The following is a 23756-nucleotide window of genomic DNA, read 5'->3' on the forward strand; positions in this document are numbered from 1 at the left end:
TTGTCAGGCCGCCGAGGACACGCCCTTCGACGAAAACTCTAGATCTTCGCAATTTAACGTCGCAAAGGCCTTAAGATTACACTCACCAAATTTGAAGATGATCAGATTAAAACTGTAGGAGGAGTTCGTTAAAGTACGAGGCCTGAAAATGGCAAAAACTGCACAAAAATCAGAGAGGAAGTTCAAAATGGCTGACTTCCTGTTGTGTTTATGGCTATGCTCCAAGAGACTTTTTTGTAGGTATTGGGTCATTACATGTATGTACCGAATTTCGTACACATACGTGAAACGTAGCGGGAGGCGCACTCCGTTGAACCTTTATAGGTGGCGCTATCGAGCCATTTTACCCCGCCCAATTCTGAAACGCATATCAGATGTCAATTTTCGCCAGTTCTGACGCGTGTGCAAATTTTCGTGAGTTTTCGTGCATGTTTAGGCCCTCAAAAATGCGATTAAATGCGGAAAAAAATAATAATAATAATAATAATAATTAAAGCTGCAAGCAGCGATGAAAGGGCCCTCGCACCCGTGCCACCGCCACCCGGTGGCTTTAGGAAGACAGAGCACGGTGGGCAATGTGCATTTAAGTAGGTAAAAATAGGAGGAGTATGTCAAAGTCAGTTACAAAAATGTCCTTGATTATGGGGATAATAGCATGCGTTATAACTCAGATAAGTGTTGCTAGCATGTTTTAGCATGTTTCTAGCATGTTTAGAACTCAATGGCATATTAAATATGTCGCTAGTAATGCATCACAGTGTAAAACGTGTCACTTCCTGTCGACAGTAGGTGGCGCTATTACTTTAACTTAAAATTGTCATGTAGATGTGTTCAGGGAAGGACTCTTATCAAACGTGTGAAGTTTGGGGCAGATTGGACATTGCCTTCTTCAGTAACACCAACTTCCTGTTGCATTGCATTAGCGTGCTTTAGCACTTAGCTAAGAATTGCTAGCATGTTTTAACATGTTTCTAACATGTATATAACTCAATGGCATATTTAATATGTTGCTAGTACTGCATCCCAGTGTTAAACATGTCACTTCCTGTTGCCAGTAGGTGGCGCTATTACTATAACTGAAAAGTGTCATGTAGATGTGTTCAGGACAGGACTCTTATCAAACGTGTAAAGTTTGGGAAAGATTGGACATTGCCTTCTTTAGTAACAACAACTTCCTCTTTCATTGCATTAGCATGCTTTAGCACTTAGCTAAGAATTGCTAGCATGTTTTAACAGGTTTCTAACATGTTTATAACTCAATGGCATATTTAATATGTTGCTAGTACAGCATCACAGTGTTAAACATGTCATTTCCTGTTGCCAGTAGGTGGCGCTATTACTATAACTGAATATTCTCATGTAAATGTGTTAAACATGAGAATATTCAACCGTGTGAAGTTTGGGGCAGATTAAACATCCAATGCCTGAGTTACAGCAAATTCCTATTTAATTGCATTAATAGCATGATTTAGCACCTAGCTAATGTTTGCTAGCATGTTTTAGCATGTTTCTAGTATGTTGTTAACATGTTTAACACTTGCTGGCACTTTTTTATATGTTATTAGGAGTCCAAAACAGTGTTAAACATGTCACTTCCTGTTGCCAGCAGGTGGCGCTATGACTGTAACTGAATTTGAGCATGGTCATGTGTTCAGGACAGAACGCTTATCAAACGTGTGAAGTTTGGGGCAGATTGGACATTCAATGCCTGAGTTACAGCAAATTCCTATTTAATTGCATTAATAGCATGCTTTAGCACTTAGCTAATGTTTGCTAGCATGTTTTAGCATGTTTCTAGTATGTTGTTAACATGTTAAGCACTTGCTGGCAATTTTTTATATGTTATTAGGAGTCCAAAACAGTGTTAAACATGTCACTTCCTGTTGCCAGCAGGTGGCGCTATGACTGTAACTGAATTTGAGCATGGTCATGTGTTCAGGACAGAACGCTTATCAAACGTGTGAAGTTTGGGGCAGATTGGACATTCAATGCCTGAGTTACAGCAAATTCCTATTTAATTGCATTAATAGCATGCTTTAGCACTTAGCTAATGTTTGCTAGCATGTTTTAGCATTTTTCTAGTATATTGTTAACATGTTAAGCACTTGCTGGCAATTTTTTATATGTTATTAGGAGTCCAAAACAGTGTTAAACATGTCACTTCCTGTTGCCAGCAGGTGGCGCTATGACTGTAACTGAATTTGAGCATGATCATGTGTTCAGGACAGAACGCTTATCAAACGTGTGAAGTTTGGGGCAGATTGGACATTGTTTGCCTGAGTTACAGCAACTTCCTGTTTCATGGCGAAACATCAAAATTTGTCAGGCCGCCGAGGACACGCCCTTCGACGAAAACTCTAGATCTTCGCAATTTAACGTCGCAAAGGCCTTAAGATTACACTCACCAAATTTGAAGATGATCAGATTAAAACTGTAGGAGGAGTTCGTTAAAGTACGAGGCCTGAAAATGGCAAAAACTGCACAAAAATCAGAGAGGAAGTTCAAAATGGCTGACTTCCTGTTGTGTTTAAGGCTATGCTCCAAGAGACTTTTTTGTAGGTATTGGGTCATTACATGTATGTACCGAATTTCGTACACGTACGTGAAACGTAGCGGGAGGCGCACTCCGTTGAACCTTTATAGGTGGCGCTATCGAGCCATTTTACCCCGCCCAATTCTGAAACGCATATCAGATGTCAATTTTCGCCAGTTCTGACGCGTGTGCAAATTTTCGTGAGTTTTCGTGCATGTTTAGGCCCTCAAAAATGCGATTGAATGCGGAAAATAATAATAATAATAATAATAATAATAATTAAAGCTGCAAGCAGCGATGAAAGGGCCCTCGCACCCGTGCCACCGCCACCCGGTGGCTTTAGGAAGACAGAGCATGGTGGGCAATGTGCATTTAAGTAGGTAACAATAGGAGGAGTATGTCAAAGTCAGTTACAAAAATGTCCTTGATTATGGGGATAATAGCATGCGTTATAACTAAGATAAGTGTTGCTAGCATGTTTTAGCATGTTTCTAGCATGTTTAGAACTCAATGGCATATTAAATATGTCGCTAGTAATGCATCACAGTGTAAAACGTGTCACTTCCTGTCGACAGTAGGTGGCGCTATTACTTTAACTTAAAGTTGTCATGTAGATGTGTTCAGGGCAGGACTCTTATCAAACGTGTGAAGTTTGGGGCAGATTGGACATTGCCTTCTTCAGTAACACCAACTTCCTGTTTCATTGCATTAGCATGCTTTAGCACTTAGCTAAGAATTGCTAGCATGTTTTAACATGTTTCTAACATGTATATAACTCAATAGCATATTTAATATGTTGCTAGTACTGCATCACAGTGTTAAACATGTCACTTCCTGTTGCCAGTAGGTGGCACTATTACTATAACTGAAAAGTGTCATGTAGATGTGTTCAGGACAGGACTCTTATCAAACGTGTAAAGTTTGGGGCAGATTGGACATTGCCTTCTTTAGTAACAACAACTTCCTCTTTCATTGCATTAGCATGCTTTAGCACTTAGCTAAGAATTGCTAGCATGTTTTAACAGGTTTCTAACATGTTTATAACTCAATGGCATATTTAATATGTTGCTAGTACAGCATCACAGTTTTAAACATGTAATTTCCTGTTGCCAGTAGGTGGCGCTATTGCTATAACTGAATATTCTCATGTAAATGTGTTAAACATGAGAATATTCAAACGTGTGAAGTTTGGGGCAGATTAAACATCTAATGCCTGAGTTACAGCAAATTCCTATTTAATTGCATTAATAGCATGATTTAGCACCTAGCTAATGTTTGCTAGCATGTTTTAGCATGTTTATAGTATGTTGTTAACATGTTTAACACTTGCTGGCACTTTTTTGTATGTTATTAGGAGTCCAAAACAGTGTTAAACATGTCACTTCCTGTTGCCAGCAGGTGGCGCTATGACTGTAACTGAATTTGAGCATGGTCATGTGTTCAGGACAGAACGCTTATCAAACGTGTGAAGTTTGGGGCAGATTGGACATTCAATGCCTGAGTTACAGCAAATTCCTATTTAATTGCAGTAATAGCATGCTTTAGCACTTAGCTAATGTTTGCTAGCATGTTTTAGCATGTTTCTAGTATGTTGTTAACATGTTAAGCACTTGCTGGCAATTTTTTATATGTTATTAGGAGTCCAAAACAGTGTTAAACATGTCACTTCCTGTTGCCAGCAGGTGGCGCTATGACTGTAACTGAATTTGAGCATGGTCATGTGTTCAGGACAGAACTCTTATCAAACGTGTGAAGTTTGGGGCAGATTGGACATTGTTTGCCTTAGTTACAGCAACTTCCTGTTTCATGGCGAAACATCAAAATTTGTCAGGCCGCCGAGGACACGCCCTTCGACGAAAACTCTAGATCTTCGCAATTTAACGTCGCAAAGGCCTTAAGATTACACTCACCAGATTTGAAGATGATCAGATTAAAACTGTAGGAGGAGTTCGTTAAAGTACGAGGCCTGAAAATGGCAAAAACTGCACAAAAATCAGAGAGGAAGTTCAAAATGGCTGACTTCCTGTTGTGTTTAAGGCTATGCTCCAAGAGACTTTTTTGTAGGTATTGGGTCATTACATGTATGTACCGAATTTCGTACACATACGTGAAACGTAGCGGGAGGCGCACTCCGTTGAACCTTTATAGGTGGCGCTATCGAGCCATTTTACCCCGCCCAATTCTGAAACGCATATCAGATGTCAATTTTCGCCAGTTCTGACGCGTGTGCAAATTTTCGTGAGTTTTCGTGCATGTTTAGGCCCTCAAAAATGCGATCAAATGCGGAAAATAATAATAATAATAATAATAATAATAATAATAATAATAAACAGAGCAATTCCAATAGTGTCCTCGCACCATCGGTGCTCGGGCCCTAATAATAATAATAAACAGAGCAATTCCAATAGTGTCCTCGCACCATCGGTGCTCGGGCCCTAATTAAAGCTGCAAGCAGCGATGAAAGGGCCCTCGCACCCGTGCCACCGCCACCCGGTGGCTTTAGGAAGACAGAGCATGGTGGACAATGTGCATTTAAGTAGGTAAAAATAGGAGGAGTATGTCAAAGTCAGTTACAAAAATGTCCTTGATTATGGGGATAATAGCATGCGTTATAACTCAGATAAGTGTTGCTAGCATGTTTTAGCATGTTTCTAGCATGTTTAGAACTCAATGGCATATTAAATATGTCGCTAGTAACGCATCACAGTGTAAAACTTGTCACTTCCTGTCGACGGTAGGTGGCGCTATTACTTTAACTTAAAATTGTCATGTAGATGTGTTCAGGGCAGGACTCTTATCAAACGTGTGAAGTTTGGGGCAGATTGGACATTGCCTTCTTCAGTAACACCAACTTCCTGTTTCATTGCATTAGCGTGCTTTAGCACTTAGCTAAGAATTGCTAGCATGTTTTAACATGTTTCTAACATGTATATAACTCAATGGCATATTTAATATGTTGCTAGTACTGTATCACAGTGTTAAACATGTCACTTCCTGTTGCCAGTAGGTGGCGCTATTACTATAACTGAAAAGTGTCATGTAGATGTGTTCAGGGCAGGACTCTTATCAAACGTGTAAAGTTTGGGAAAGATTGGACATTGCCTTCTTTAGTAACAACAACTTCCTCTTTCATTGCATTAGCATGCTTTAGCACTTAGCTAAGAATTGCTAGCATGTTTTAACAGGTTTCTAACATGTTTATAACTCAATGGCATATTTAATATGTTGCTAGTACAGCATCACAGTGTTAAACATGTCATTTCCTGTTGCCAGTAGGTGGCGCTATTACTATAACTGAATATTCTCATGTAAATGTGTTAAACATGAGAATATTCAACCGTGTGAAGTTTGGGGCATATTAAACATCCAATGCCTGAGTTACAGCAAATTCCTATTTAATTGCATTAATAGCATGATTTAGCACCTAGCTAATGTTTGCTAGCATGTTTTAGCATGTTTCTAGTATGTTGTTAACATGTTTAACACTTGCTGGCACTTTTTTGTATGTTATTAGAAGTCCAAAACAGTGTTAAACATGTCACTTCCTGTTGCCAGCAGGTGGCGCTATGACTGTAACTGAATTTGAGCATGGCCATGTGTTCAGGACAGAACGCTTATCAAACGTGTGAAGTTTGGGGCAGATTGGACATCCAATGCCTGAGTTACAGCAAATTCCTATTTAATTGCAGTAATAGCATGCTTTAGCACTTAGCTAATGTTTGCTAGCATGTTTTAGCATGTTTCTAGTATGTTGTTAACATGTTAAGCACTTGCTGGCAATTTTTTATATGTTATTAGGAGTCCAAAACAGTGTTAAACATGTCACTTCCTGTTGCCAGCAGGTGGCGCTATGACTGTAACTGAATTTGAGCATGGTCATGTGTTCAGGACAGAACGCTTATCAAACATGTGAAGTTTGGGGCAGATTGGACATTGTTTGCCTGAGTTACAGCAACTTCCTGTTTCATGGCGAAACATCAAAATTTGTCAGGCCGCCGAGGACACGCCCTTCGACGAAAACTCTAGATCTTCGCAATTTAACGTCGCAAAGGCCTTAAGATTACACTCACCAAATTTGAAGATGATCAGATTAAAACTGTAGGAGGAGTTCGTTAAAGTACGAGGCCTGAAAATGGCAAAAACTGCACAAAAATCAGAGAGGAAGTTCAAAATGGCTGACTTCCTGTTGTGTTTAAGGCTATGCTCCAAGAGACTTTTTTGTAGGTATTGGGTAATTACATGTATGTACCGAATTTCGTACACGTACGTGAAACGTAGCGGGAGGCGCACTCCGTTGAACCTTTATAGGTGGCGCTATCGAGCCATTTTACCCCGCCCAATTCTGAAACGCATATCAGATGTCAATTTTCGCCAGTTCTGACGCGTGTGCAAATTTCCGTGAGTTTTCGTGCATGTTTAGGCCCTCAAAAATGCGATTGAATGCGGAAAATAATAATAATAATAATAATAATAATAATAATAATAATAAACAGAGCAATTCCAATAGTGTCCTCGCACCATCGGTGCTCGGGCCCTAATAATAAACAGAGCAATTCCAATAGTGTCCTCGCACCATCGGTGCTCGGGCCCTAAATATAGCTGCAAGCAGCGATTACGGGCCCAAGCCGGTGGCACCGCCACCCTGGTGCCTTTAGTTACACTAAAGGCACCGGGCTGGCGCTGCCACCGGCTTGGGCCCTCCATCGCTGCTTGCAGCTATATTTATTTATATATATATATATATATATATATATATATATATATAAAAAGCCGCCACCCCGTTGCCTTTCGGGTTCCTGTGCACGACGGGCAATAACGTAACCCCGCTTTGACTGTCGAGAAGAAGTCTGCTTTAGAGCTTGCATCAGTGTGAGTCTTTCTGCTCCCCTCCAAACACACACAGAAAAGGGGGGGGGCTGTCTGTGTGTGTGCCCTCCCTCCCTCCCCACACACACACACACACACACACACACACACACACAGAGAATGGCAGGGGGAACTCTGTCAGAGAGAGACAAAACCACATTCAAACCAAAATATCTGACTTCCTGTTGGTCGGAGCTAATGACTGTAAATGAGAAAGTTGTCCGGATCGATAAGCACAATTTACATACCGAGTTTTGTGACTGTAGGTAAAAATAACCCACCCACTTTAGTCAAAAGTATCTTGAAAGTAACACACTTCCTGCTGCCAGTTGGTGGCGCTATAACTTTGACTCACAATAGTCACATCCATGTGATCGCCCTCTTACAACAAACACACTGCTGAAGTTTCATCAAGATCAATAAATGTATGAAGACGTTATAACACATTGTGTTTTTCTTTTCTCGCCATAACTTCGTTTCCTCGCCACGGCCAAACCGTTCGAGATATCAAAAATCCGTCCGCAATTTACCGTCCTCAATGTCTTGACTTCATGCTGACCGAGTTTGGTGGCGATAGGATAATTTTTCTTGGACGAGTATATCAAATTCCAGGGGCATGCATTTTCATACAGCCCATAATAGCCGACTTCCTGTTGGACTGGCGTAAAACTTAGAGCACGAAAGTTGTTCGGCCCGATTAAATCTATATGTGTACCGAGTTTCATATTATTACATGCAAACGTGTTTGATATATGGACCAAGTTTTTCGGACCACGTTCAAGGGGGCGCTGTTGAGCTCCCCTGCCACGCCCGGGTACCAGCTTCAGCCCAGCCCTGATGGCCGCAGGTTCTGACCTGTGTGCAAAGTTTCAAGAGTTTTCGAGCACGTTAAGGGCCCCAAAAGTGCCCGAGAAGTCCCACACAGCAGAGAAAGGGTTAAAATAAAGCCCCCCTCCTCTCTCACACACACAGACACTGAGAGAGACTGGCAAAATTCCCATCAAATCACATTCAAACCAAAATATCTGACTTCCTGTTGGTCGGAGCTAATGACTGTAAATTAGAAAGTTGTCCGGCTCGGGGAGATAAATATAGATACCGATTTTTGTTACTGTAGGTAAAACTAATACCCCATTTTTGACTAAAGGTGGCGCTACTGAGCCCCTCCACCGCGCCCGTTTCTGAAACTTCACACATACCTAGTACCTAATAAATCTGATATGCATGTTGAGTTTCATGCAATTTGAAGCATGTTAAGAGCCTCAAATGCACCCAAAAAGAATATAACAGTTTAAAGCGTTGCCATGGCAACAGTATTTAAGATATCAATAATTCTTTCACAGGTCTACATCTGCCGTGTGTTTACATTATACACATAAAGTTTGAAGCAAATCGGGTAAAAATAAGAGGGTGAATTCAAAGCATTTTGAAAGTGACACACTTCCTGCTGCCAGTTGGTGGCGCTATAACTTTGACTCACAATAGTCACATCCATGTGATCGGCCTCTTACAACGAACACACTGCTGAAGTTTCATCAAGATCAATTAATGTATGAGGATGTTATAACACACTTCCTGTTTCCAATATTCGCCATAAATTCGTTTCCTCGCCACGGCCAAACCTTTCGAGATATCAAAAATCCCCTCGCAATTTTTCATCCTCCATGTCTTGACTTCATGCACACCGAGTTTCGTGGTGATTGGTTGAATCGTCTAGGAGGAGTATTTTAAATTCCATTGCATGTGTTTTTTAAACTACGCCAAATAGCCGACTTCCTGTTGGGCTGGGGTAAAAAGTCAGAGCACGAAGGATATATGAACCGATGAGATCTATAAGTGTACCGAGTTTCATATTATTACACGCAAGCGTGTTTGATTTATGGACCAAGTTTTCGGACCGCGTTCCAGGGGGCGCTGTCGAGCCCCCCTGCCACGCCCGGGTCCCAGCTTCAGTCCGGCTCTAATGGCCGCAGGTTCTGACATTTGTGCAAAGTTTCAAGAGTTTTTGAGCACGTTAAGGCCCCCAAAAGTGCCCAAAAGGTAGTAATATAATAATAATAAATAATAAATAATAAAGAAGAATAATCCGAAGGAAAACAATAGGGCCTTCGCCTTTTCAAGGCTTGGGCCCTAATAACAAGCAGCGATGAAAGGGCCCTCGCACCCGTGCCAACCGCCACCCGGTGGATTTAGGAAGACAGAGCACGGTGGGCATTGTGCATTTAAGTAGGTAAATATAGGAGTATGTCAAAGTCAGTTACAAAAATGTCCTTTATTATGGGGATAATAGCATGCGTTATCACTCAGATAAGTGTTGCTAGCATGTTTTAGCATGTTTCTAGCATGTTTAGAACTCAATGGCATATTAAATATGTCGCTAGCAATGCATCACAGTTTAAAACGTGTCACTTCCTGTCGACAGTAGGTGGCGCAATTACTTTAACTTAAAATTGTCATGTAGATGTGTTCAGGGCAGGACTCTTATCAAACGTGTGAAGTTTGGGGCAGATTTGACATTGCCTTCTTCAGTAACAACAACTTCCCGTTTCATTGCATTAGCGTGCTTTAGCACTTAGCTAAGAATTGCTAGCATGTTTTAACATGTTTCTAACATGTATATAACTCAATGGCATATTTAATATGTTGCTAGTAATGCATCGCAGTGTTAAACATGTCACTTCCTGTTGCCAGTAGGTGGCGCTATTACTATAACTGAAAAGTGTCATGTAGATGTGTTCAGGGCAGGACTCTTATCAAACGTGTGAAGTTTGGGGCAGATTGGACATTGCCTTCTTGAGTAACAACAACTTCCTCTTTCATTGCATTAGCATGCTTTAGCACTTAGCTAAGAATTGCTAGCATGTTTTAACATGTTTCTAACATGTTTATTGCTCAATGGCATATTTAATATGTTGCTAGTACTGCATCACAGTGTTAACCATGTCACTTCCTGTTGCCAGTAGGTGGCGCTATTACTATAACTGAAAAGTGTCATGTAGATGTGTTCAGGGCAGGACTCTTATCAAACGTGTGAAGTTTGGGGCCGATTGGACATTGCCTTCTTGAGTAACAACAACTTCCTGTTTCATTGCATTAGCATGCTTTAGCACTTAGCTAAGAATTGCTAGCATGTTTTAACATGTTTCTAACATGTTTATAACTCAATGGTTTATTTAATATGTTGCTAGTACAACATCACAGTGTTGAACATGTCACTTCCTGTTGCCAGTAGGTGGCGCTATTACTATAACTGAAAAGTGTCATGTAAATGTGTTCAGGGCAGGACTCTTATCAAACGTGTGAAGTTTGGGGCAGATTGGACATTGCCTTCTTGAGTAACAACAACTTCCTGTTTCATTGCATTAGCATGCTTTAGCACTTAGCTAAGAATTGCTAGCATGTTTTAACATGTTTCTAACATGTTTATAACTCAATGGTTTATTTAATATGTTGCTAGTACAACATCACAGTGTTGAACATGTCACTTCCTGTTGCCAGTAGGTGGCGCTATTACTATAACTGAATACTCTCATGTAAATGTGTTCAGACCAGAACTCTTATCAAACGTGTGAAATTGGGGCAAATTGAACATTCAATGCCTGAGTTACAGCAAATTCCTATTTAATTGCAGTAATAGCATGCTTTAGCACTCAGCTAATGTTTGTTAGCATGTTTTAGCATGTTTCCTGTATGTTGTTAACATGTTTAGCACTTGCTGGCAATTTTTTATGTTATTAGGAGTCCAAAATGGTGTTAAACATGTCACTTCCTGTTGCCAGCAGGTGGCGCTATTACTCTAACTGATTATTCTCATGTAAATGTGTTCAGGACAGAACTCTTATCAAACCTGTGAAGTTTGGGGCAGATTGGACATTGCCTACTTGAGTAACAACAACTTCCTGTTTCATTGCATTAGCATGCTTTAGCACTTAGCTAAGAATTGCTAGCATGTTTTAACATGTTTCTAACATGTTTATAACTCAATGGTTTATTTAATATGTTGCTAGTACAGCATGACAGTGTTAAACATGTCACTTCCTGTTGCCAATAGGTGGCGCTATTACTATAACTGAATATTCTCATGTAAATGTGTTCAGACCAGAACTCTTATCAAACGTGTGAAGTTTGGGGCAGATTGGGCATTCAATGCCTGAGTTACAGCAAATTCCTATTTAATTGCAGTAATAGCATGCTTTAGCACTTAGCTAATGTTTGCTAGCATGTTTTAGCATGTTTCTAGTATGTTGTTAACATGTTTAGCACTTGCTGGCAATTTTTTATATGTTATTAGGAGTCCAAAACAGTGTTAAACATGTCACTTCCTGTTGCCAGCAGGTGGCGCTATGACTGTAACTGAATTTGAGCATGGTCATGTGTTCAGGACAGAACGCTTATCAAACGTGTGAAGTTTGGGGCAGATTGGACATTGTTTGCCTGAGTTACAGCAACTTCCTGTTTCATGGCGAAACATCAAAATTTGTCAGGCCGCCGAGGACACGCCCTTCGACGAAAACTCTAGATCTTCGCAATTTAACGTCGCAAAGGCCTTAAGATTACACTCACCAAATTTGAAGATGATCAGATTAAAACTGTAGGAGGAGTTTGTTAAAGTACGAGGCCTGAAAATGGCAAAAACTGCACAAAAATCAGAGAGGAAGTTCAAAATGGCTGACTTCCTTTTGTGTTTAAGGCTATGCTCCAAGAGACTTTTTGTAGGTATTGGGTCATTACATGTATGTACCGAATTTCATACACGTACGTGAAACGTAGCGGGAGGCGCACTCCGTTGAACCTTTATAGGTGGCGCTATCGAGCCATTTTACCCCGCCCAATTCTGAAACACATATCAGATGTCAATTTTCGCCAGTTTTTCAATTTATAATAAATATAGCTGCAAGCAGCGATTACGGGCCCAAGCCGGTGGTGCCTGTAGTTACACTAAGCTGGCGCTGCCACCGGCTTGGGCCCTCCATCGCTGGGCAATAACGTAACCCCGCTTTGACTGTCGAGAAGAAGTCTGCTTTAGAGCTTGTATCAGGGTGAGTCTTTCTGCTCCCCTCCAAACACACACAGAAAAGGGGGGGCTGTCTGTGTGTGTGACCCACAGACACTGAGAGAGACTGGCAAAATTCTCAGATCTTCTCCCATTCAAACCAAAATATCTGACTTCCTGTTGGTAGGGGCTAATGAGTGTAAATTAGAAAGTTGTCCGGCTCGAGGAGAACAATATCCATACTGATTTTTGTTACTGTAGGTAAAACTAATACCCCATTTTTGACTAAAGGTGGCGCTACTGAGCCCCTCACCACGCCCGTTTCTGAAACGTTGCACGTATCTACTAGCTTAAAAATGTAATGTGTCTGTCGAGTTTCATCCAATTTCAAGCATGCTAAGAGTCTCAAAAACATCAGAAAAAAATATTAAAGTTTGATGCGTTGCCATGGCAACAGTATTTAAGATATCAATAATCCTTTCACAGGTCCACATCTGCCGTGTGTTTACATTATACAGATGAAGTTTGAAGCAAATCGGGTAAAAATAAGAGGGTGATTTCAAAGCATTTTGTGTTTTTGTGTAGATGGTGGCCCTTTTTTAAGCCGCAATCTGCATTGTGTAAATGAGGGATGAGCAACGTTGGCCCTGAAACCAGCTTCCAGAATTAAGATGAGCCATAACAAGTCATGATCAAGTACAGATTGACAACATATGCTTGCATGTGCAATCACTCAATAAATGAAATAAAAATTGGCATGCATTATTTATTTTAATCTTTAGTTTATGTCCTTTTATGTGCAATCTTTCATTCATATTTTGTCATTTCATAGTAAACTAATATTTTGATTTTGAGGTGTCAATATTCAGAATGGAGTGACGTTGCCATACAATTGAAATTGTTCAATATTTGACTATAGAAAAGATAATGAATATGAAAAGCCTATAGTCAAAGTATGAAGAATGCAAATAAAATAAGTATTCAATAAGGTGGACGATCAGATTTGGCCAACATTCAGTTGCAGTGTGAACAGATATACACAGATTTAACAGATACATATTTCTTTTTTGAAACTCATTCCACACTAATGACATTTAAACAGTTTATCTCGAGTGAATCCTCATGTGGATATTAAGGTTCACTTTAATGCAGAAACTTTTCCCACATTGACCACATACGAATGGCTTCTCTCCTGTGTGACTTCTCATGTGGGTCCTTAGGTTTCCTTGTTGTGAGAAGCTCTTCCTACACAGTTTGCAGGTGTAAGGCTTCTCTCCAGTGTGACTTCTTATGTGGGAATTAAGTGTTTCTTTACGATTGAAATTCTTTCCACACTGAGCACAAACAAATGGCTTTTCTCCAGTGTGAATTCTCATGTGAGTCTTAAGACTATCTTTTCGTGAGAAGTTCTTCTCACACAGTTTACAGGTGAAAGGCTTCTCTCCAGTGTGAGTTTTTATGTGGAAATCAAGGGATTGTTTATGAGTAAAACACTTTTCACACAGCTTGCAGGTGTAGGGCTTTTCTCCAGTGTGATTTTTCATGTGGTTTTTAAGGCTTTCTTTTCGAAGGAATTTTTTCCCACACTTTTGGCATGTGTAAGACTTCTCTCCAGTGTGAATTTTCATGTGAATTTTAAGGCTGTAGTTTTCAGTGAAACTTTTTCCACACTGTTTGCACTTGTAAGGACTCTCTCTAGTGTGAATTCTCGTGTGGACTTTAAGGCCTCGTTTTTCAGTGAAACTTTTTCCACATTGTTGGCAGGAGAAAGGCTTCTCTCCAGTGTGAATTCTCGTGTGGACTTTAAGGTGTCCTCTTTGAGTGAAACTTTTCCCACATTGTTGGCAGGAGTAAGGCTTCTCTCCAGAGTGAATTCTCATGTGGACTTTAATGTAGTCATATTTACCAAAACTCTTTCCACACTGTTGGCAATTGACATTACTTCTAGCTCCTATCTTTTGATCTCTTTTTCGCGAGGAAGCCTTTTCGACCCCTGAGCAACTAAAATAATTTTCTCCATTTATGAAATCACAATGTTTCTCATACTGATCTTTCTCTTCCATTTCATTCAGTTCTTCACTCTCTTCTTTCAGATGCATCAGGTCTAAGGCAAAAAAAGATAAATACAAGTTAACCTGAATTTAATACAGGGGTTCCCAACCACGTTCCTCTTAGAAAAATAGTGTCCTCAACTGTCTCAAGAATGTCTGAATTCCCCCCTTTGGGCATTGGGGGGTTTATCTCACCTCAATTTCTGCTCACTTGTTGTATTTGTGTTTTTACAATGGAGTAATTTTGTAGCTTAAGTTTAAGTTTTAATTTAAGTTTATACAAAACAAGAAAGCTGGATTTCAATCTTTGAATTAAATTGAAAAACAACTGACACCCCCGGCTCTTAGTGCATCGTGTTTACTTCTGGAGCATAAGTGAATGTTTAAACTAGGGCTGGGACGGTATGGATTTGTTCTTACCGCGGTTGAAAAGCAAGAAATTCCCAGTGTATAGCGGTAAACCGCTTTAAATCACAATGTCATTAGACATAATCCATGTCATTAGAATCAATGAATCCATGTCATTAGACACAACGTGCACCACATGTGCAGGCCAATGGTTTTTTTTTGCGGTGATGACGGTGACAAGCTCAGACCCGCGGTAGGAGTCACGTGACCGCGGTATTGCGGTAATTGTCCCAGCCCTAGTTTGAACCTTTTGTAATTGTTGTGTTTGAGTCCCTCAGTTGTCCTCAGTGTGAAAAGATGGATCTCAAAATCATACAGTCACTCCTGGAAAGGGTTAAAATATTCAAAAGATGCTGCAGGACCCTTTGCAGGACCTGATGGATATTACCCAAGAACACTGGGCAGTTAACCTGCTCAGGACAGAAGAGGGAATCAAGAACAACAACACAAAACAGACAAAAATGTTGTGGATCATCCAGGTAACCAGTGGCGAAAAAAGTGGGTATGCACTATATGCGGCGCATAGGGGCGCCAAAGCGATGGTAAATTTTTTTTATAAAAAATTACAACAAAAAAGTATTTTCTATATGTTGCTGCTGTTGTGCGTTTCTAAATCATTTCTGCATTTCCCTATATTTGTTATATAACATTTTATAGGACTAACAGGCTAGGCACCCTCATAAGATTTCATCATAGAATTTTTGGGGGTAATATCGCGAGCGGGTGGGGGCGCCGTAAGCGCTGAGCGAGCAGGTACGAGTAGCGAGTTGACGTCGAAAAAGATGGATAACGCAAAAAAGCTGTCGGGGGCTAAAAATAGAAAGAGAGGGAAAAGAAGATGGCATGTCAATTGATGCGACAGCAGCTAAATAAGTGGATGGTGAAAGGCAACAGGAAGGATATAAAGGCATGTAGGCAACTGGCCATCGGGACTTCCGGGAGATTCCCAGTGGACCGACGTGCTTTTTGGCCCGATACATCTCTTTTTTTTTTTGTCTTTACGGCCCATAAAGCACATTACAAACAATATGTGGTAAAAACACTGAATAGTTGTGATATATGATGAACGGGTCCGTCTTTGGCTCAGCGCCAGCCATAGCGCGAAAGCACAGCAGTTTTCTCATGTCACTATACTGTGAAATTGCTGATGAGATTGTAAAATGAGAATGTTATGTTACAATGGTTAATTATTTACATATTTAATAATATACATAACATGAAGAATATTATGCTGCTCCATGGAGTTCAGAGAAAACGCAGTGTGGCTAGTTGGGGCGCTGCTAAGTTGTTGCTTGAGCAGTTTGCCAGATCGCCGCGTCAGTTTTGAGAATGTTATTTTTGTTTCACAACTATGCACATGTCCTGACAACATCCCATAGTTACACATCCATTCACTGGCATTTCAAACTGATTGATATTACAGATGACTGACAGGTTTGATTATGGTACCGTATTTTCCGGACTATAAGTCGCTCCGTAGTATAAGTCGCATCAGTCAAAAAATGCGTCATGAAGAGGAACAAAACATATATAAGTCGCACTGGACTATAAGTCGCATTTGTTAAGAAATTTATTTCACAAAATCCAAAACCAAGAACAGACATTTAATCTGGAAAGACAAGTTATTCAACTACACAATAGCACACAGAACAACAGGCTGAATAGGTGTCCGGCATGTTAACGTAACGCAGGGTTTCCCGCAGCACTTTGGAACTAAGCAACACACGCCTGCCGCCTTAACTACGTCGTCAAAAAAAAGTATATGAGCGATATCCGCCGTGTCACTCTGTCCTGTTTAGAGCTTAGATTCTCTGCCCGAGCCGGGACTAGATTTGATGGCCAAGTGCGAGCGCAGACGGTAGCCTAATGCACTCACCCTGTGTGTGCGGGCTGCGGGAGAATAAAACGACTAAATAGAAATATCTATGAATAAAACATATAAAAACGAATAAATTGTTATTCATCTGTTGCAGAAAAGCAACAAGAACAACTAAAACAAAATAGAAACGATTTACAGACCAGAGTTTCTATTTGTAACATCTTTGGAGCGTTGAGCGATGTAGCCAATCACAGATATAAGTGTTGATTTCTTGAACGTAATGGCCAATCAGAAGCATTTAAGATAGAATCCCCTCACCGCTCAAAACGGACTTTTTGTTCAGTGCTGAATTCTGCATGCAGGCAAATCCTCTGATTTAAAGATATTATGAAAGATTCATTATGCAGTCAGCTTCATTGATAATAACAGATGTATGAGATTGCGATGAACTGATGTCAGCTTTTTAGGAATTATTAAGGGAACACACTCTGCGCGCATTCAGTCGTGGCAAACCATGTACACAGTAGGGCTTGGGTAAACAATTATTAATAAAAACGAAAGTCGGGCGATTATTTTATCGATTAGTCAACTAATCTGACGACTAATTGGACGATTAATATAACAATTGTTTTTCTGTTGCTCGATTAATAAAAACCCTGGCCTGGACATTGCTTGGCTCCGTTAATTGACATTGGCGAACTAGCGTACTGAATCATAATACTATAAGCTGGCTAACGTTATGTATTTGACTCGTAAACGACCACAGCATGAGTTAACGCTAACTAACGTTTAGTCGTGAGTTAGCTAACGTTAGACAGATAACGTTAAAAGCTACTGCAATCTGCTTGCTACCGTTAGCTAGATCTAGCAGCTGTGCAGTTTGTTTGTGCTAGGTTAGTAGCTACCGTTCACATTAGTTCAAAATCTGTTGGAACTATTTTTCTATTTTATGTAACTATTAAAAAAAAAAAAACCATTCAATTAAATTACTTTATTATTTATGACAGTAATCATAAGTAAATAATACATATAAGCATTGAAGGCTACATGCTGTAAAACGCAAATATTGAGAAATATTGCTTAAAAATAAGCAACCTTCTATGCACACATTATTATTATAATTAGTAGTAGTATGGAGATGTAGCTAAATCTATTGTACAGTAGACTAATATCATTATTTCTGTCAATTTTTTCAAAGTTAAACCGAACTTTTATTTTGACGAGTTGCCGTGCAGACCTTTGAGTTTCTGTGTGTGTATGATATGACGATAGTTTTTCTCAAAACGGTAAAATGCTCATGAAGTGACTCTCAGAGTGGCTCTGGAGATGAATTATCATAATATCGTGAGGCAGCAGAGACTGAAAACTCGTTCTTCAGTGCGTGTGTGTGTGTGCAGTAAATGAAACCGTGCGTCTGCGCCATTCATTCACACAGAGACAAGCAGAACATGCAGGGTCAATATTTAAATAGTCTTTTTGCAGTTTAATATGCACAGACACTTTATCGTGGTATATATCGGCTACAGTGCTCATAGTAAAAAAGTTAGTCTGGTACACCCCGCGCTTAGATAAACACGAGAGCGACTGAAAGGAGCTGCCAATTATTAGGCAGGCCGATATTATCGGCCGATATTAGGCATTTTCCAAACTATCGGTATCGCCATTTATAATGGCTGATAAAAGAATATTTAAATAACAACGGACGAAACAGCCTTCAACCATGTCATGAGTGTTGGCGTTGTATAGTTTGTCCACCAGAGGGCATATTACATGCGCTTCATGAGGCGCACACGCGGTCTCTTGCTCTCTGTCCCTCTCTGCCGTGTACGCGGTTTGGAGCACAGTCTCTCTCGCGTACCATCATGTCCAGTTTTGCTGCTGTTAAATAAGCCGAGAGTGAAGCGGAATTAGCTAGTAACGTTACGTTGTTAGTGTAGTTGACTGACTGTCCTTTTAACAATGTGACTGAAGTATTTCTTTAATAGCGTGACAGTTATAGCAATGAGACGTATCATCTCTCCTTGGCCTGTTATATTGAAAATGTATGTTTTACAATTTGCAGTATGATGTTATCCATTGCTAAATTATGGCTCATCATAGACTAGCTAATGCCACTATCAGTGGAAGACCGCTAACGTTAACGAGCTTGGAAACCACAAAGAACTTATTCTGCCTAAATAAAGTAATGATTACTGTATTTATAACTAGCATATCTCTAGTTACAGTCCCTGCATTGTAAAATGTAAGTTAGACTTGCGAGGAGTGAACATTTAGACATAGAGAAAAAGTATCAAATGTAGCTTGTGCATAAAAGTTAGCTTTTCTTTTACATGTGTGTGAAATCAAATGATGCCAAGTGTGCGTTGCAGACTGTCGTTCAGCCGCAGTATTAACGAGTCACATAATGGATTTAGATCGCTAAATAGTAGGTTTTAGAAGGCAGGCAGCAACTGATGATTGAAAATGGTTTGATGTAGCTTGATGGAAATAATTTAAAAGATAAGCAAGCTGACATACAGTACACAGACTGTTAAAACCAGCTTCAACTGGAAGTAAGTAAAAGTGTTAAATGTTTAAAACCAGACTGTTTTTTGATCATTAAAAAATATATACTTTTGATGTGCAATTGTTTAGTCATTGAGACTGTAATCTAAGGCTTTTTAAAAACATAATCCCTTCTGGAAAATGGTTTATACAGCCCACATACATAGAACAGGCAGATATTTTGCTATTGAATGTTGTGTAAGTGCAGTTTATAGGAAATGGGTCTAATATCCAGTTTATTTTCAAAATCAAATTATCGGCTTATAAATCGGCTCTTTTCGAGTTAATATCGGCATTGGCCCCCAAAAATCCATATCGGTCGGGCTCTAATTAACATTAGCCAGCGAGTCCAACAAGTTACCAGTAAGCAAGTTCACCAAGCTCCCGCAATCTCATTCCACAACACTGAATCCATTGAGTTCTTCCTCGTTGTCGCTTCTGAACAACTCCGCTAACTAGAGCGCCCTCTCGCGGCTGTAGACGGTAATGTTTTCTCTTGGTTCATCTCAGTCAGTATGAATTAATTTTGATATATAAGTCACACCTGACTAAGTCGCAGGACCAGCAAAACTATGAAAAAAAGAGCGACTTATAGTCCGGAAAATACAATATTTTGTTAATTTATATGTAATAAATGTATTCTTTTGAGCTTATTCTTCTGTGTGTCGTCTCCCCTTAATGTCACATTAATGAGCCAGCAGTGACATGGGGGCTCGTCCAATTTTGTGTTGATTGATTTGGTTTGTTCGTAATTTTTTTGTAGGTTTAATTAGTTCTGTGGGGGAGACCATTTGACGGAAGCTGTGACTGATGCGTTGATTTTGTTGTCAGCTTTGAAAAGGCAAGTTCTTGCGGTTTAAAATGGAGTATTTTATATGTTCTCCCCAGCTAGGTTGTAGCAACGCTTTGCGTTGATTTTTGTTTTAGTTTTGTTTGCGTCTCCTGGGTTGAGTGCACTGCCGTGGTGGTGGCTCCGAACTGTTTGTTCTGTTCCACGCCATTGTATATGGGTGCTTCAAAGGGCTCGACTCTTGGAAGCGCACGGAAGACTATGGGAGAGTTAGTTAGAGGATGTTGTTAGGATTAGGTGGGGAGATGAGAATGTGCACAGTTTTGACCATAAGAATTGTATTTTGGGGGTAGGCTAAATTCGTTATTTGAATTTCATACGTAGATTTGACTGGATATATCAGATGCATTATGACGTTGATTGAGGAATTTCGTAACACTCCTTCGGATAAATTATTGAATCGTTGTTTTAAAAAACAGTTGTGGGAAATTGTAGAATTACATGATTTTGTTTTATTTTTATTATTTGAGTGGAATGGATAAGTGATTGAGAAAGGATGAGCTTAGAGAGATCCTAAAACAAGAATTGAGTGATTCGCAGACTTTGCCGAATATATCAAAATGAGTACCGGTAGTAGCTGCTGCGGCTCAAAGTCCTTCTGTCATTTGTGGGTTTGACATTTGAACAGCAAAAATAGCTTATTGAAATACAATAGTCACATGAGAAAGAGATGCGAAAGCATGAAATAGACATAGAAAGGCTTAAAGGAACACTCCACTTTTTTTGGAAATAGGCTAGGAACTATACTCTCATTCCTGCGTAATAATCAATGAACTGTGCAGCCGTACCAGCAGGCGCAATGATATTACAAACTTAGTGCCAGTCACGTTGGAAGTCACCTAGCTATTTTCAGGCGCTACATAATATCATTAATATCAATAATCAGTTCCTTGATTATTACGCAGTAAATGAGAGCATAGTTCCTAGTCATATTGGCCTAGAAAATCTTAACTTTTAATTTTCTGTCGGTCTTAGTACACGATGTAACTACAGAAGACTCAAGTTTTAAATAGGAAAAATATAGAAACATTTTTATGAGAGATGCTAACGGCCTAATCAGATTCAATGATCTATATGCTAAGCTATGCTAAAAGTGCTACCGCCAGACCCGGAGATCGGCTGAAAGGATTCAAAAACGGTAAAACTCAACTGTTTAACTCTGGGGGAGTTGGAAAATGAGCGTATTTCCAAAAAAAAACAAATGTAACTTGCATGATCTCGCATTGATGCTTACTCGCGTACCAGTTAAAACGGTCGCTCCTGGGTTGTCTCTTTTCTCTACTCTATCCCGTGCAGATCTTCGGGATGCTCATTAGAATGATCTTGGCTTAACCCTTGTTTGCTACTATTCTTCCACCAGAGGATGTGGCGAGTGCTGCGAGTGGATGAGTCACTTGTTCAAGTTGTTGTGACGGTGAAGTTTAGAGATGCTGTACTTCGATTGGCTCACGGCGAGATAGCGGGCCATTTAGGGGTAAAGAAGACGTACTACAGAATTTCGCAGTATTTTTATTGGCCGTTTTGTGGTTAATTAAAACTTGCCAAATGACTGGGAAACCTAACCAGACCTTAAAACGAGCTCCACTGTGCCCAATACCTCCGGTGGAACAACCGTTTGAGCATCTGTTAATAGATTGAAGGCGGTAACGGACCGACACAAAGTCTGGAAATAAATGTTGACCCCAATGTGTCAGAGTACTCGCTATCCAGCAGCTTATGTGATGCGTAAAATCACTACTCGATCTGTAGTTGAGGCCCTGTCGCAATTCATACAATTTTTTGGTATCCCTAAGGTCATTCAGAGTGACCAGGGAACGAATTTTACATCTAATATGTTCGCGGAGATATTAAAACAGTTGGGAATTCAACACCACCAGTCCAGCGCGAACCATCCACTGAGTCAGGGCGTGCTGAAGCGTTTTCATCCAACACTGTCTCTTTTCCGTGCATATTGTGTTGCATTAAATCAAGACTGGGAGGAAGGTGTTCTGTGGCTTCTGTTAGCTGCAATGGAGGTCACTCAGTCTAGTTTGGGTTTCAGTCCAAACTAATTAGTTTTTGGACATAAGGTGCGCGGTCCGCTTGCTGTTGTGTGTGTGTGATCAGTTAAAGCAGTGTTACTCATTGCGCGGCTCGCATGGCGGTAAATAATACGTGATATGATCATTTTATAATTCTTCTTTCACTTAGCGTCTGTGAAGTGAAGCAGGACAACGACTCACCAGTCCTTGTTTCAGATTCTCATCCACAGATGACTGGTTTTGGCCATTTTTACTGCGCGATAAATACAAACAGCACGGCACAGCGGTTCATATGGTCATTGTCTCCAAATTATGACATTTATTTGATGTTTAAAACAAATAAAGAACCAATGTAGGAGAATGGTTATTAAGCGACAACAACAGGAAATTTTGTATATTTGTGCAGTGTGCGCGCATGCCAAAAAATCCGAATCCGATTTGAATCTTTTGACTTAAAAACGCGCACATCAACCCGATCATGTATCACATCACGATGTTTATGGCGTTCATGTAAAATACAATACAGTCAGATTCATCAATCGGAATGAATTCAGTACGATTGAAACAAAAGTTGTGCAAGTAAACATATACCGGTAGATGTTTTTAAGAATGTTTTTTTTCCCCCACCCCTTTGTATTTATTGTATTGCATATTGTATGTTCAGGGGTGACAGATTGATAAAAAGACATGGTATTTATGACTGGGTGTAACTTTTTATACTTTGCTGTAAAAATGGCTCTCCTACTGACTTTGTACCTCTCATGAAAAAAAATAGCTGGGTGTATGATAGGGCCCATTTGGTTTAATGCTACACACTAACGCCCGTTTCACACATACTCCGTATGCAGTGCGTGTGCGGTGCGTGTTGCAGTGCGTGTGCGGTACTGGAGCAGCACGCGCTATAGTGCTTTCACATATGCTGCGTTTGCAGAGCGCTACTGATACGTAGTTTCTGTGTCACAAAATAAAAAATTGGTAGGCTAAGTAATTTTGATTTTAAAACCAAACTTTAACTTTGACATTGTTACAGACATTACAACAGTATGAAATTTATTTTAATCATTGTGATTCTTTGTTTTAGTTCGAGTTGTTGACAGAAGAAAAGCTATCACGCTATATCTGTTGCTAAGATATAATAAACAAATATTTTAAATTAGAATACAAATGTATAAATACTGATTATAAATGCATATTTTAAGACTAAAAAAAAAATAAGAACCGGGAGAGGGCTAGCCCCCAGAAGACAAAGGACCTTTTTGGAAATTAATATTTGATATAATAATTATTGTTAGCACATGCCACTACATTAAAACGAGTATCCTCTGCTATAAATAAGGCTGGCTGTAGCACCAAAAAGTTAAACATTTTGATTTACAATTACATAGTCAAAATTAATTATAACTAGCCTACATAACTATAACAAACTTATAATTACACCCTGTTTAACTTCTTTATATTCAAAAATAAAACTATATAATATTATTTACTTATGAATTCATATAGGCTACAACTACATATTCAGATATTCATTTACATTTAATAAATTCGCATGACATGAAGGTTGAATGTGACGATAAACAAAATAAATAAAAAGGGCAACACAGTAGGCCTACATATTAATGTTTAAATAGAACAACATGCAGCAATAATATATATTTATATTCTCGTTTA

General features: G+C 39.7%; 1 protein-coding gene across 5 annotated transcripts in view; it reads right to left on the reverse strand.

The window, feature by feature from the left end:
* The window catches only part of LOC307004302 (uncharacterized protein), a gene marked incomplete at its 3' end in the record, with an annotated part of 56296 nt that overhangs the window by 31206 nt on the left and 1334 nt on the right, over positions 1-23756 (reverse strand). For 3 of the 5 annotated variants that reach the window (XM_079623418.1, XM_079623416.1, XM_079623417.1), the window contains exon 3: positions 12961-14496. The exons of 1 other annotated variant lie outside the window; for it this stretch is intronic. In XM_079623418.1, the coding sequence (XP_079479544.1) occupies positions 13496-14496 (1001 nt within the window). Of the gene's footprint in view, positions 1-12382; positions 14497-23756 lie in introns of those variants that run through there. One more of the 5 variants, XM_079623415.1, reaches the window with a different exon arrangement.

This window comes from Phoxinus phoxinus, assembly GCF_949152265.1.
Source record: "Phoxinus phoxinus genome assembly, chromosome: 9".
NCBI classification, from domain to species: Eukaryota; Metazoa; Chordata; class Actinopteri; order Cypriniformes; family Leuciscidae; genus Phoxinus; species Phoxinus phoxinus.